Source organism: Ruditapes philippinarum, unplaced genomic scaffold (genome assembly GCF_026571515.1).
Source record: "Ruditapes philippinarum isolate M1 unplaced genomic scaffold, ASM2657151v2 ctg4166_1_1_1_1, whole genome shotgun sequence".
Taxonomy (NCBI): domain Eukaryota; kingdom Metazoa; phylum Mollusca; class Bivalvia; order Venerida; family Veneridae; genus Ruditapes; species Ruditapes philippinarum.
The window spans coordinates 58,028-73,556 of NW_026855711.1; the positions used below are offsets into that span (position 1 = coordinate 58,028).

The following is a 15,529-nucleotide window of genomic DNA, read 5'->3' on the forward strand; positions in this document are numbered from 1 at the left end:
CAACAACCTTGTGACAACAGTTTAATATGTGTGCACACATCTGTATCTAACAGACAAAGGTAGGCCCTATGATTCACATGTTAAATCGGCTACTACATATTCTTCTGATAATACTTAAGTACGATATCTCTCAAAATTAATCATCCAGTTTTATACTTTTTCTCAATTATACATAACTGTGACATATAAACATAAATTGTTGCTGACAAATCATGCTTTGAGCATATTTGTCATTGCCAATATCTTCTACTTTCCGTTTTTATAATTAGAATTTAAATACAGATTTAAACACTACAATTCTGATAAAAATGTCTTATTATCTAAACGAGGCCCCCTTTAAAAGATGTAATCCAGTTAAAAATGGTTTAATATATACCGATTCCTTAAACATAGTGTACGCAAAATGTAGACTCGTTTGTAAATGAGAACGCTGATTTTTGACACGGTTAAGAAAAGTAAGGTAATAACTCTGGTCAGGTGTTCCGATAATCGCCACGCCGGTGTCGTATGTGACACCGCAAGTGTGTAAACGAAAATAACATTTTTACGCATGCGTACTTGCATATTTCATGGTATTTGCGAAACTCTGCGAAATTATTGGCCTACAAAATAAAATGACCGTACTCATGAAATCCTCGCAATAATTTCCTACAATTCCTCACAGTATTAACTCTTTGTAGTGAGACAGTTTAGCTTGATTTATCTGTTAAATATTGATGGAAGAATGATTTTTTGTTATACCTTTATCAATCTTGTGGGGGTGATCAGATTTTTCTTGATTTGATAATATTTCATAATATGGTTCCATAAGTACTTTACACTTATTATTATCAGGTGCAAAGGGGAGGTAATCACGTGCGTACAGAATCAATACTATAAATAAACGTCCCGGCTTTTAACTGTTTGCATTGCTATACTATAAATAAAGTTATAAAGGAAGTATAACAACATATAACCAAACAGGCTCTATGAACTTGGTAAGTATTATTTTATGTTTGAGAAATATAACTACATTTAAAAGATAAATGCATATGTAATAACCTTGATATACTTTTGAATCTCACAAATTTTTTGATTTATTAAACAGTTACTGTCTATTGGTGTAAATATAAAAAGATAATAACATTGACGTTCGTAATCAAACTATTTTTAAATTGTGTATTATTATGTTTATGTAAAAAAGTATATGTTCTTTTAATCTAGTTTACTATAGTATACCTTTGTGTGCATTAGAGCGATTCTTGCATAAAAGTATACGATATATGGTTCATTGGCTTTTCGTATTCTGCCTTTCACATGTATAGGCGATGTCATTTAACAATTATGTTTTGATAACGAAACTTCATGTGTTATCTTTGCAGTAAGCTATCTATTATAATGGGGTTTTCAACTAAAATGTGCAATTATATGCACTATTATAGACCTTTTATGCTATAAAAATTGACTGGATGTAGTATTTTCTCGGATGTAGTATTTTCTCGCGCATGCGCAATACGCGTAGGACAATAGAAATGTATTGGTTGACGGTAATAGCTTTTAACAAAAAAAAGCCAGATATGCCTTTATAGCTTTGTGATCAACATTGCCATGTTAAGATGATTATTTTAAGAATTCCCTATTGCGACAACGTTAAACTTGAAAATCATTCAGATATTGTTGCTAAAATATGGAAATATATTTTTTAGTAAGAAAAGAATTCTACTCAATTGTTCGTGAAATAGTTCATATAAATAACTAAAGAGATTTAGATAGCATATGAAATCGAAGTAAATTTTAATTCTGAAAAAAGATCAGAACATGTGATAATGCATGTTCATGAACATGTTATTAGTTTTCAGTGTACCTGATATTATCCTTTATCCAATTAGACTGTGATGCCAAACAGAAAATTTAAAAGTCAAACAAATAAGTTCAAAGCGGCCATCAGTTTTTCTAAAGGTTTAATGTGTTATGTTTAGATGAATCGTTTTGTTTTATTGTTAAATCAAAAGAATTAAGATATCAAATGAGCCGCATCACGACAAACCCAACATAATGGGTTTGCGACCAGCATGGATCCAGACCAGCCTGCGCATTCGCGCAGTCTGATCAGGATCCATGCTGTTCGCTTACAAACCCTATAACAAGTAGAGAAACTGATAGCGAACATCATGGATCCTGATCAGACTGCGCGGATGCGCAGGCTGGTCTGGATCCATGCTGGTCGCAAACCCAAATGAATTTTGCCGACGATGGAATACATAAACAATAAGGTACCTCCACCATACCTCTAATCTTCCGGTCCGCCCTTTCTATATAAACTAGTAATGCGGATGTTTGTTCACCGGTACGAATGTCATGTGACACGTACTATATAGCTTTCGGAACCTTGCTTTGAAGAAGGATTAACAGTGACATGACGCACTTTTCAAAATAAAATTACTAAAATACTTAGTTTGAAACAACACATATTTTGTTTTTCCAACAGAAAACGAAACAAAAGCTGAAGTGCTCTTTAAGTATTTTTTGAACAAAGAACTCTGATATGGGCGATTGGATCATTGAATTGATTGTGAGTCCCGTATGTTTTCTTATATCTGTTATAATTATCAAATCGCGTTTCACATACCGCTTTAAGTCATTCCAAAATTACTGTTTTCCAAGTGACATAACTTGAGAATAGAAAGTTTTTTCCATAGATTTTGCATACACAGCCTATAATTTACGAGTCAATCGTGTTCCCCCTTCAAACTTGTTATCGTATGGTAAAAATGGCTTAGTGATAACGGTCCTTTAAATAATAAAAACTCAATATGAAGTCAGAAGTCCGACAAAATATAGCGGGAACTATTATGATGGCGTATACATTCGTGGAATATATAACAAAATGCGCAATAGTCAAAATACAAAAATTTTCAATGCAATTTACTTAAAGTTTTGTGTTATTATTAATAATATAAAGTTATTTGATATGATAGCTATATTTTGTCCGTCATTTATTACAGAGAAAGCTGCAGCGATGTATACTAGTATCAAGTTTTCGTCGATCGCGGTACTTATGATAATGATGCTGCGTGAGTCGTCAGGACAGCAGAAACCCAGACATATTGTGTTTATTGTAGCTGACGATCTCGGCTGGAATGACGTTGGTTTCCACAATCCAGATATAATATCTCCAAATATTGACAAGCTTGCTAGACAAGGGGTAATACTGAATAGTTCATACGTACAACCAGTATGTACACCCTCTCGTCACTCTTTTATGTCTGGCGTTTATCCATTTAAAGCCGGATTACAGCACGGGACTATATCGCCAGGGCAACCAGTATGCTCCCCTCTCTCAATGCAATTTTTTCCTGAGAAGCTACAGAAACTTGGGTACTCCACACACATGATTGGCAAGTGGCATCTGGGATTCTGCAATTTGGAATGCACACCTACAAGACGTGGGTTTGACTCGTTTTTAGGATTCTACAGTGGTATGGAGGATTATTACAATAAGACCAGAAATAATGGTATTGACTTCAACGACGGTATAAAAGCTATACCAGCAGACAATAGATATTCAACTTACATTTATGCAGAGCGAGCAAAGCAGATTATAATTAACCACAATGAGACCAAACCATTGTTCCTATACCTTCCATTCCAGTCAGTACATGCACCGATTGAAGTACCTAAACGATTTGAAGACATGTACCAACATATCGTCAATGATAACAGAAGAAAGTTCTCAGGCATGGTGTCGGCTATGGATGAAGCTATTGGTAATGTGACACAAGCTTTAACTGACAATGGACTGATAGAGGACACGTTATTCATATTTACGTCTGACAACAGTGGCTGGCCTATCCGCGGTGGTAACAATTACCCTTTGAGAGGTGGTAAAATAACTATATTTGAAGGGGGAACAAGAGCCGCATCATTTGTCTCTGGGTCTGGAATCGAGAAAAATGGATCTACATATGAAGGACTAATACACGCCGTTGACTGGCATCCGACAATTCTTTCAGCCGCTGGTAGCTATGTTGATAACATAGATGACAGTATTGATGGATTAGATCAATGGAATGCGATTAGCACAGGCGCTAAATCGGCTAGAAATGAGTTCGTTTATAACTTAGATGACTCAATCGATCCAACAACTGGTCATGCTGCCATACGAGTAGGTGATTTCAAGCTTATATCCGGATATCCGGGACCTTATCAGGGCTGGTACAAACCGGAACAAGAATTAAAAGGCGCGTCTGCTGGATTTAATAGTACATGGTCTGGGGATGGTCTGTACAATTTGAAGGATGACCCAACAGAGCACCATGACCTCTCTAAAGAACACCCAGATGTTGTTATTAACCTCAAAGCTAAACTAGATGAGTACAGAAAAGCATATGTCAAACCAAATGATCCAAAGAATGATGATAAAGCTGATCCAAAATACCATGGTGGTCATTGGATGCCCGGATGGTGTTAGATGTTTACTTCTGTGCTATATTTAGATCTTTGTAAACATTTTTCTTAACTTTCTGTTTATTATAAATCAATATTATTACGAGCAACACAAGTCATGACAACCCAACTTTCCGCATATAAATATTCGTTACGGACAATAATTGAGTTGGTCGAAGTAGTAATAATGAAATGAAATGTACCTGAACATGACAATATATTGTACATCGTATACATTAAACAATTACATAAAACAATGAATGTACATATTATATACTGGTTAGATAAAACCTTTAAAACCATTTTTCGTTTTTAACTTTGTGATAAAAATATATTTTTTTCCAATGTATGAAGACGCAAATACTCGTAAGTTGAAAAGAACTCACTAGATGTATTGTAGAAAGGTTCTGTATTCATATAAAAACTGTCTCAGTCATATATACGTTTTGTAGTGAATCTGAAAAATAAACTGCATTTCTGCTACATGCATGTTAATACTTTTATATTTTGAAGTATCTAAAATATACGGTACACGTAAAGGAAACGCAAAGATGTTTCGTGTTGTGTTTAGAAAGGTCTATAGTGGATATGGCTGTTTTATCTGGAAACATGTGTGGCTTGTTTGTCCGTGCCTTGCGCACTGTCCTATTTTTGTATAGGGTCCTCCAGGGCTCCGTGCCACTGGCTTTTGTTGCTAGGTCGTTTGGGGGTTGCGTTCATTGAACGTCGCCTTTCCTTGTTGATCTTGTTTATCATATTTCAAAAAACCTCTGATTTTCTTTAATGTAAAGTATACACAACTATCATGAACTGGCAAAGGATGTTATTTTTTATATTCATATTTATGGTCGTACTTGGAGGAATAATTAGCAAAAGGTGTCATACGAACAAGTAAACACAGTATAAATGTTCCCTTACAAAATATTTTACAGCGATCTTTATTAGGGTTGCCTTCAGACATCTCTTGAATTAAAGTTTTTTTGGTGTACTTATTATCAAGAAACATACAAATGTTCAGTTGATTTATACAGCTTAAACCATATCTACACTTACACTATCAAGGCCTGAATGGTCATTTCAATGTTAACTCGTACTTTGGGAAGATTCTTAGTGTTATGAAACAAACAAACCCGCGCTTGTCAGGTGGTACTGTCAAAGAACAAAATGACTGTATTAGATTTTCACAGACTTTAGTAGCAGTATTTCATTTATTCTAATTTAGAATCGTATATTTTGACTACATCAAAATAATGATACAATAAATCTAGGCTTTTTGGCTTCGGTGGAGTTCCCTTCAGCCCATATATTGGTTACATGAATATGTTTGCCATACAGATACAGTATTATTTTTGCGCTATATTTAACTGTCAAATGGTACCTTCTGATTCATTATCCATTATTAGTGGATTTCAAACGTTATTTTTGTATGCTGTTCCTAAGATAATACATTCAAGTAAAGTATCTGATTCCTCATATTCTTACATAGAATTATATACCACAATATTTATAATGTTTTATCAATCTTTATTCATGGCCGTTGACTTCAAACCACTTGTCCCTCACCGCTGAAAAGAGTATATAAATAAATAAATAAATAAATAAAGTAAATTATTAAATAGTACTGACGAAGATGAAAATAAACTGTTCAACGGATTTTAAACGTTAATTTAATGCTCGTTAACGTTGGAGTGTTGGTCGGAAACTAGTAGATAAACAAGTCTTTCTTTTATTGTCTTTCTCAATCTCTTTTTCATTCTTTTCTATTAATACATTTGTATATGTTTATTTTCATGTTTGAATCTATATTGTTTATTTGTAGGGATAAATACAATAACATCTTATTAAATTGAACAGCTTTATTATGTATGGGTAAAATAGATACACAATAATCATATAGTTTAATGTAAATGTATCAATCTGTGTATTTTGTATTGTTTGGTGACATGTTTTTCAGAAAAGATCAAACCATCTTGTATTAGACAGTAGATCTAGCCTAATATATAGATACCCATCTTACTGATTTTGAAAAGGGTCTGCCTTTGTAACAAGAGTGTGGTAATGTCATTACTCACTTACGTTGTTTCTGGCTTTTTATCCCATGACACTTGGACAGATTATTTAACCCCTTACCTCATATATACGCGAAACAACGCACTTTCGAATTCTTTTTGGCCTGAAATATTGAAAACATGTCCTATTTGGGCCCAAACACATGTTTTCATTTGAGAAATGTTGCTAAAAAAGTGAGCACATTTTCGGCGCCGCCCCCCATCCAAAAGATACATCAGGGGGTTGCCAGAAGGGGGATGTGCCCCCTTCTGTTTGGGGGGTTTGAAGGGGGGCGGAGTCCCCCGTCATCGCCAAGAAAAGTTTGGACTTGTGAGAGGCTGAAAATAACCCCAGGTCGATCATAAGGTAACGTGTAACCAACGCTGAAAAGCCTTTGACTCTATCTCAATCCCTTGAGAAGTTGCAGCACTTTGAAATAAATTTTGATGGAAAAAATCGAGGCAAAATAGTGATTTTTGGCAATTTTGAGATGTCCCCTCGTTGCCATGGTAACAGGAAATTTAAGACTGAGCATGTCGTTACAAAGGCAATGGTCCAGTCAACATTTGTGCCAAGTTTGATTAGTATTGAAGCATTTTTCATAGTTTCATAGCAGTTTGAACTTGTAACAGGAGGCTTTTCACTGAAAACGGCCATTTTTCACAATATGCTCATGAGGGAAAGGGTTAAGACAAAGTTTCATTTATACCAGATTTCACGAGAGGACAGACAACAAAACTATTATTTTATTCTTTTTAGTATCATGTCCATCCGGATGTCTTGTTTTATTTTACCTCAAACGTGTTACCCTTACCTTACCTTTATCTTCTTCACCCCTGTAAATAAGAAATTGCAAATGATTATATACACCCAGACATCATAATAAGTCAATATATAATAAAAATACAATAATTATTTGGTATCTTGTATCATACATCATTCACAATCAGTATTTCAAAGTAAACTCAAAAGCGGCGATTTTGTGTAATATACAAGATTTCATACATAATTAAGGTTGTTTCCATGTCATATCATATATCATTACTTCTCCTCTGAATGTATTTTACTAATTTTCTTTTATAAACTTGGAAGTTTATCAGTCATTTGCTGGTATTTAAATACATATGTTATATAGCCCTAGACATTAATATATGAATAACACATTCTTCATTACGAAAATACATATTTTAGATTTATTCAACTGGAATTCTTGCCGAATTCTTAACAAGTCAAATTAGTTATCTAAGGGTATGAAGCAGTGTGAGTTCAAATAATGTCAAACCGTTTCCTTAAGCAAGAAAATTTACGCTTTTGCTAGGTACTGGCTGGTACCAGGAACGTATCCGAGTGTGTGTCTAACTGATTTTAGCTTCCTATATAATCGAACTGAAATAAATTCTGCATGAACTAACTCTTATCCTGCTGAGACTAAATTGTTTAGTCATTGACACCAATATAGAGCTAGGCAAGTATGTACATATGCGCAGAATGACCAGGCTCTCTAATATTGGGTTGCCAACTTTGAAATACAACATACACTCAAACTAGATATTGAACAGTCCGAAAAGGAGGAAGCTCAGATCAACTTCATTTAACAATTCAATATTATGTTAACAGTAAAGTTAAAATCGTCACACAACTTGTTGTTCATGACAATACAAAATCTGATTAAACTGTGCTGTATAGAAATTCTTTACCATGAAATTACAGTATGACATTCATCAACTACTATGTAGCTCACTGTGAAAGTTTTCAGAACTTCTCGCAGCTGACAAATTCTAACCAACAGCTCTGAGGAACCAAACTTATAGTCAAATTTACTATGATGTATTTCTATGTCTGCCTATGAAGTTTCACCTAAAATGATACATTTTAAGATTTAAATTATAACTGAAATGAAATACTTAAATTCAGTAAAAAAATACTAATTTTTGTAATATTTTACATTGAATATACTTTTAAGTGAGTGACCAGATAGTAAAAGTTTCACAGACCAAATCCATGGACATCTTACACAGAAATACTTGGTTGTATGAGTGTCATATAATATAAGTCTATACACTAATCATACTAAGTATATTTCACCATTTCATCCTATGACTTTAGGGTCTATGATGAAATATTCTTAGAACATGACCCACCCAGAACATTTCCCAACCCATAAGAAAAAACGTTAGTTCTTCCTGTGATTTTTTAATATTTATTAGTTTAAGACATTTGAAAGGGTTTTCATTTATGCTTTAGGTAGTAAAGCATTACTAATAAGATGACTTAAAGCCTTGTTTTGTATTTGTAAACCAAATAAAAGTTATTAGGGTTTATTAAACAGGGCCTTTTCCATCTTTTTTGGGAAAAGCCTTTGGCTTAAATTAGGAAAAAAATATGCGATAGTTTGATAACTTTAAGAAATTTAAAAATGCTGAAAAACTACCTCATACGTGGAGTTTGAGTTTTTTCTTATATAAATGATCAAATAACCTGTCACAACTTTGAAGTGGTGCTTCTTGAACAGTGGTACATCAAATATATTTACATGAATATAACACAAGAAAAACATTATTTAGCACGATGATATTTGTGTAGCATCTAAGCAACTTTTAATCTTCCTAGGCAGCTCCATATATTCCTCACTTGAAATAATTCAAAGACCTTCATATGACTCGAACTCGTGGTAGTCAGAAAAAAACGGAATGCATAAAACGAGCACGATAGAAACTTTAAAGCACCTTTCCCAACATGTATATTCAGCAATGCACATACACTGTGTACAAAATGCATGTTAGATGACTTGTTCGCTCTAATTGGGGATCTTTTGTCCATTGTTAAATCAATATTATGTTTCGAAATTGTTAACAAAATTTTGTAAAATCAACATATCAATGCATGCATACACAAATAAATATATAATAAACATAAGGTTAACCCATAACTATATTTCCCTACTAAATTCATTTTATAGTTATCGTAATTATAAGAGACATGTAATAAACGCATTTCATTTACATGTCTTAACATAATTTTCATACCTAAGTACAGTGTACTGATGTCAAGAATCAACCTAAGTCGTTGAACTTAGTCCTGCATCAGCAATAATAATCGCGTGCACACCACCACTGTTTTCCTTTCAGTTTCGCTAGATAACTTGCGCTTAGTTGAAACAATTTGATAGTGCAACGATTTACCAAAACCTTTCGGAAGGACAGCAAAACGGTCTCCGCCTTCCTATGAAGCCTTTAAAATATCTTTTTGCTCATGTTTCAGCTCTTTAAGGTTATTTTTTTCAAGTGTTTTTAAAGTTAACTTGTCGAACAATAATGACGCTGTCATTTTGTATGATTAAACGAACTTGATTTGAAATGGAGTTTCTTATTTGACAATGAAATGTGTGTTTGCTCATTAATATTCATGGCGTAAAGGTCAATTTGAGGCAACCCAACACGCAATGTAGTCAAATCTTCGTAGCAAAGAGTAACGGAGCGAAAACAATTTTTTAGTTCGAAATGTGACGAGTTAACCAGTCCATCTGTACTTCTTTATATTGATTAATTTAAATTTTTTATTAATTTGATACGTAAAGAGAATAATGATATTTTGTTATATCTTTATCAATCACGTGAGCGTGATCAGGTTTTCTTTATTTTATAATTTACATTATCTGTTTCCATTGGTATTTTATACCTATTATTATCAGGTACAATGATGAGGTTATCACATACGTACAGAAACAATTCTATAAATAAACATCCCGGTTTTTAACTGTTTACATTGAAACTATAAATAAAGTTATAATTGAAGTATAATGTGACATAAAAACAGGCTCTGTGAATTTGGTAAGTATTGTTTATGTTTGAAGAAATATAACTACATTTATATATTAAAAATTAAATGCATATGAAATAACGCTGAAACTAACAGAAATTGGTTCATTTGACCAAACTATTTTTACTTTGTGTATTATTATGTTAATGTAAAATAGTAAATGCCCTTTAAATCTATGTTACATAATGCACCTTTTTGAGCATTATCATCTGCAGAAGCTCGTATACTCATTTAAAGCCCGAGCCCAATATGGCGAGTCGTTTACTAAGTCCGAGAGCTTTTGCAGACGAAAAGAGGCATTAGTGTGACTCCTGCAAAAAAATTATACGATTCTTGATTGATATGTCGTATGTAGAAAAAAGTTTTGATGCGCAATAATCTAACAGTTATGTTTATGGAAACGTGCAACATCGGCGGTTATAAACATGCATTATAGTATTATAGACCTTTTAAAACGCGGTCCGTTGCTATGAAACATCGACTGGATGTAGTATTTTCTCACGTACGCTCTAACTGCGTAGGGCAAAAGATCATCGCCCTTCGTAGAAATGCAATAAAGAGTCCATAGACAATGCCGAGTTAGTAAAAAAACACCTAAAAACAGCAACAACAAAAAAACAACAACAACAACAAAATACCAAAATAGAAAACAAAAACCAAAAACCACAACCAAAATGCAACAACAACAACAAACATACGTCAACAAAAAAACCAAAGCTTAACAAATGACAACCGACACGTGTCCATCTGTTTGACACTACCACCTTGCTAATCCTCTTAGTCAAATAAAGTGTAAAGAACCAATTGTGCAATATTCCGTAAAACATGGGAAATAAAATTTTATCTTAAACACTTTTGTTCTATGAGAAAGTCGTCTAATTACACTTTGAACAGACGACTTTAGTATGCGCTTTTAGATCATTGTATTGTTATTCATTCTTATTTTCTTATATCAGCCATCAATATCAAATCATGTTTAATGTACAAACCGCTTTAAGGCATGCCAACATTAGTGTTTTCCGGATGACATATCTTAAAGTCACATTTCACAAGGCATTTAAGTATGAGAATAAAAATAGAATTTTGCCCAAAGATGTACATGATTTAGGTTTTCAGTCAAAATCTTTCAAATTTGGAAGACCATGGATGTGTAAATGCAGAAATAATCAAGTCAAGTAGTTTAAATTCACCGTTGCATCGGTTATTTGTCTATGAATAAATTATTATTACAACTAATTAATCATTTAGATTACATAAAATTGTTAAAGTGTTGTTGAATATTGATGAAATGTATTATTTCGTTATTGCTTTCTTGCCATACTCATAATGCGCTTGTTCGAAATGCTACGTCCGTTTCTATAAAAATATCGTATTGTAAAAAGGTCTTTGAATAATATATTACAATATCATACCGTACATAGATATGTGACGTCAGCGGTTAGAAAAACATATAATGACTATCTGAGCAGGAACTACTACGTTAACATGTAACCTCAAGGAATATACTAAAACAATATACTAAAAAGGCGCAATACCAACCATTTTAAAGTTTTGTGTTATTTTGATGTAACTATATTTTTTTCGTTATTAATTACAGAGCTACAACGATGTATATCAGGTTTTCGTCGGTCGTGGTACTTATGGTAATGATGATGCGTGAGTCGTCTGGACAAAAGCAACCCAGACACATTGTGTTTATTGTAGCGGACGATCTCGGCTGGAATGACGTTGGTTTCCACAATCCAGACATGAAAACTCCAAATATTGACAAGCTTGCCAGACAAGGGGTTATACTGAATATTTCATATGTACAGTCAGTATGTACGCCCTCTCGCCACTCTTTTATGACTGGCGTTTATCCATTTAAAGCCGGATTACAGCATGTAATAACGGCAGAGCAACCAGTATGCTCCCCTCTCTCAATGCAATTCTTTCCTGAGAAGTTACAGAAACTTGGATACTCCACACACATGATTGGCAAGTGGCATCTGGGATTCTGCAATTTGGAATGCACGCCTACAAGACGTGGGTTTGACTCGTTTTTAGGATACTACAATGGAAAGGAGGATTATTACAACAAAACAACACTAAATGGTATTGACTTCAATGACGGTATAAAGGCTATACCAGCAGACAATCGATATTCAGCTTATGTTTATGCAGAGCGAGCAAAGCATATTATAAGTAACCACAATGAGACCAAACCATTGTTCCTATACCTTCCATTCCAGTCAGTACATGAACCAATAGAAGTACCTAAACGGTTTGAGGACATGTACAAACATATTGTCAATGATGATAGAAGAAAGTTCTCAGGTATGGTGTCGGCTATGGATGAAGCTATTGGTAATGTGACTCAAGCTTTAACTGACAATGGACTAATAGAGGACACGTTATTCATATTTACATCTGACAACGGTGGCTGGACTGACCATGGTGGTAACAATTATCCTTTGAGAGGTGGTAAAATAACTATATTTGAAGGGGGGACGAGAGCTGCAGCATTTGTCTCAGGGTCTGGAATCAAGAAGAAAGGGTCTACATACGAAGGAATAATACACGCCGTTGACTGGCATCCGACCATTCTTTCAGCCGCTGGTAGCTCTGATGATAACATAGATGAAAGTATTGATGGACTAGATCAATGGCAAGCAATTAGCCATGGCACTGAATCGGCTAGGAATGAGTTTGTATATAACTTAGATGAGTCATTGCTTTCAATAAATGGCCATGCGGCCATAAGAGTGGGCGATTTTAAGCTGATATCCGGATATCCTGGTCCTTATCAGGGCTGGTACAAACCGGCACAAGAAAGTAAAGGCAAAGGCAGCAGAGACGTATCAGTACAACAAAATGATTATGTCACTATAGGTTACAAAGATCTAGATCGGTTGAATAGTACATGGTCTGGAGATGGTCTGTATAATTTGAAAGACGACCCAACAGAACACAATGACCTCTCTAAAGAACTCCCAGATGTTGTCATAAAACTCAAGGCTAAACTAGATGAGTACAGAAAAGCATATGTAAAACCAAACTCTCCAAAGAACGACGACAAATCTAACCCCAAATACCATGGTGGTCATTGGATGCCCGGATGGTGTTAGATTTTTTCATAACTTTTTGTGTTAATAAATCAATATTTCTTCGAGCAACACAAGTCATGACAACTCAACTTTCAGCCTATATAATTATGTGTATATTCGGTACAGACAATAAGTTTTCGGGAATGATAATAAATGGAGTAAAATGTACTTTTACATGACGCTATACAATGTTTTTTCCTCTTATACACCGTATACATATTTATTAATGAGACTATGTTCTTTTTAAACCGTATTTCGTGTTTAATTTTTTCATAAAAACAGATTTTTTTTCAATGTATGCAGACACAAATACTCATAAGTTAAGAAGAACTCACTAGATGTATTTTAGAAAGCTTTTTATCCTTATAAAAATGTTTCAGTCATAGATACGTTTTGCATCAAAAACTAAACCGCATTTTTTTACAACATATATGTTAAAACAATTTTATTGTGAAGTATGAAAAAATGTATGGTACATGTTAAGTAAACTTTTATATGTTTGGTTTTGTGTTTAGAAAGGTAAATAATGATTACCGTTGTTTCATCAGGCGATATCTTTGGCTATGACGCTTTAAAAGTCTTTATGGAAAGTATGCACAATTAGAATGAACTGAGAAATAATGTTGGATTTTTATTCTTTTGGTCGTACTTAGAGAAAAATTTAGCTAACATTGTCACTTGAATAAGTCATATTAAATATTCCCCAACAAAATATTGAACTGTGGCCTATATTAGAGTTGCCTTCAGAAATCTCTGCTTGAATTTATGCTTTGTGGTATACTAATTATCAAGAAACATTATTTTAGAAGTCCAGCTTTTTTCCAGCCGAGAAAATGTTGTGCTTATTTGTGATCACAATTCACTTACCAATACAATATAAGGCTAGCGTATTGTTAATCCCATTTAAGACACCAATAATGACCTCAATTTATTAATAGTCGGCTAATGGATTATACGACCCCATCGGACTTTCCAATCCGCGAATTTTTTTTTCGGAAATCAAGAAAACGCGGAAATTAATATTCGCGAATATATCCGACCTCGGCAAAACGCGAAAATTTGTATTCGCGAATATAAATTGGGTTACAGTAAGCTGTGACGAATGTGCAAGGACTTAATATGGACCATTATGATAGAAACTTCGTCACTCCTTATGTACCAGTGTCCCCGTCTATGCCCACCCTTTTAACCTTCTGGTGGTGGTCCTAGGCAGCTGTATTATGCCGGGGGCTGCACTTTCGCCCATGTGCCTTGTTGATTTTGGTTTTCTTAGTTTACAAAGCTGATGACCATAAATTTTCTAAAATGTTTATTATAGTTACTTTTCTTATGATACAAAGTTTGCCGAAACTATTCAAGCTATTGGCGTATATAAACTCTAAAACGTTTAACTACAAATTGGAGTTTGGAGCAAATGAATATAGTACGTACTAATTAGATACATTCGTCTCTTTATAAGAGATAGAATCATGCGAATAATGTTGTGTATCTTAAAGTTCTGAGTTCTTAATATGATCAATACAAATAATAAGTATAATACAAATCAATCATACTTTTTTGTCACTTGGCAAATTCATATAATTAATATAGTACAGTATTTTTTGTCACTTTTATGAACAAAGTAATGATAATGTAATAAATCAAAATAACTTGCGCGAGTAAATATTAATCACACTATCTCATGGGAAGCTTTCACTATAACTATAACTGAGAGTTGGAAAACATAAGTTTGCAAACCTTCGTTTGTCCATTGATTCTATAAAGTGTATTTTAGTTGTGTTCCGTTATATCTAATCAAATACGCTTATTCACTTTTTGAAATAGTTTTACTTTTATCACTGTAATAAAATAAACAATTGCTTTAATCTTGTATATAGGTTAATTTTCCATATTTCCGCAATGCTTAATTGCCAAAGGCTATTTCCTTATACACGTTGTTTATACCTTGTCCAATCAATTTTTAAGTAAACTTTTAACATTCGAGCTAGTTCTGGTTTCATACATGAGGAAACAAATAAAAATAGTTTACAAAAAGGAAACAAATTGAAAATTGACCGTATCTTTCATTTTAATTTAGCTCTGATTAGGATAGGGGAGTTAGAAAGGGAGTTAAAGGGTATTGTTTTCCCATACATCAATTCCCAGTGTGT

General features: G+C 33.8%; 2 protein-coding genes across 3 annotated transcripts; both read left to right on the forward strand.

The window, feature by feature from the left end:
- The first annotated feature begins 888 nt into the window (after positions 1–888).
- Positions 889–4,727, forward strand: LOC132744166 (arylsulfatase B-like). Of its 2 annotated transcripts, XM_060732784.1 has the most exons (3): positions 948–977; positions 2,468–2,551; positions 2,985–4,727. In XM_060732784.1, exon 3 carries the CDS (start codon positions 2,999–3,001, stop codon positions 4,448–4,450), a length of 1,452 nt encoding a protein of 483 aa, XP_060588767.1. In that variant the 5' UTR covers positions 948–977; positions 2,468–2,551; positions 2,985–2,998; the 3' UTR covers positions 4,451–4,727. The 2 variants fall into 2 exon arrangements, with proteins under 2 accessions (XP_060588768.1, XP_060588767.1); XM_060732785.1 differs by lacking the exon at positions 2,468–2,551 and having other exon boundaries at positions 889–977.
- A 5,511-nt stretch (positions 4,728–10,238) lies between these two features.
- On the forward strand, positions 10,239–14,043 carry LOC132744165 (arylsulfatase I-like). The gene is made up of 2 exons (XM_060732783.1): positions 10,239–10,304; positions 11,891–14,043. Exon 2 carries the CDS (start codon positions 11,901–11,903, stop codon positions 13,398–13,400), a length of 1,500 nt encoding a protein of 499 aa, XP_060588766.1. The 5' UTR covers positions 10,239–10,304; positions 11,891–11,900; the 3' UTR covers positions 13,401–14,043.
- Positions 14,044–15,529: the final 1,486 nt, after the last annotated feature.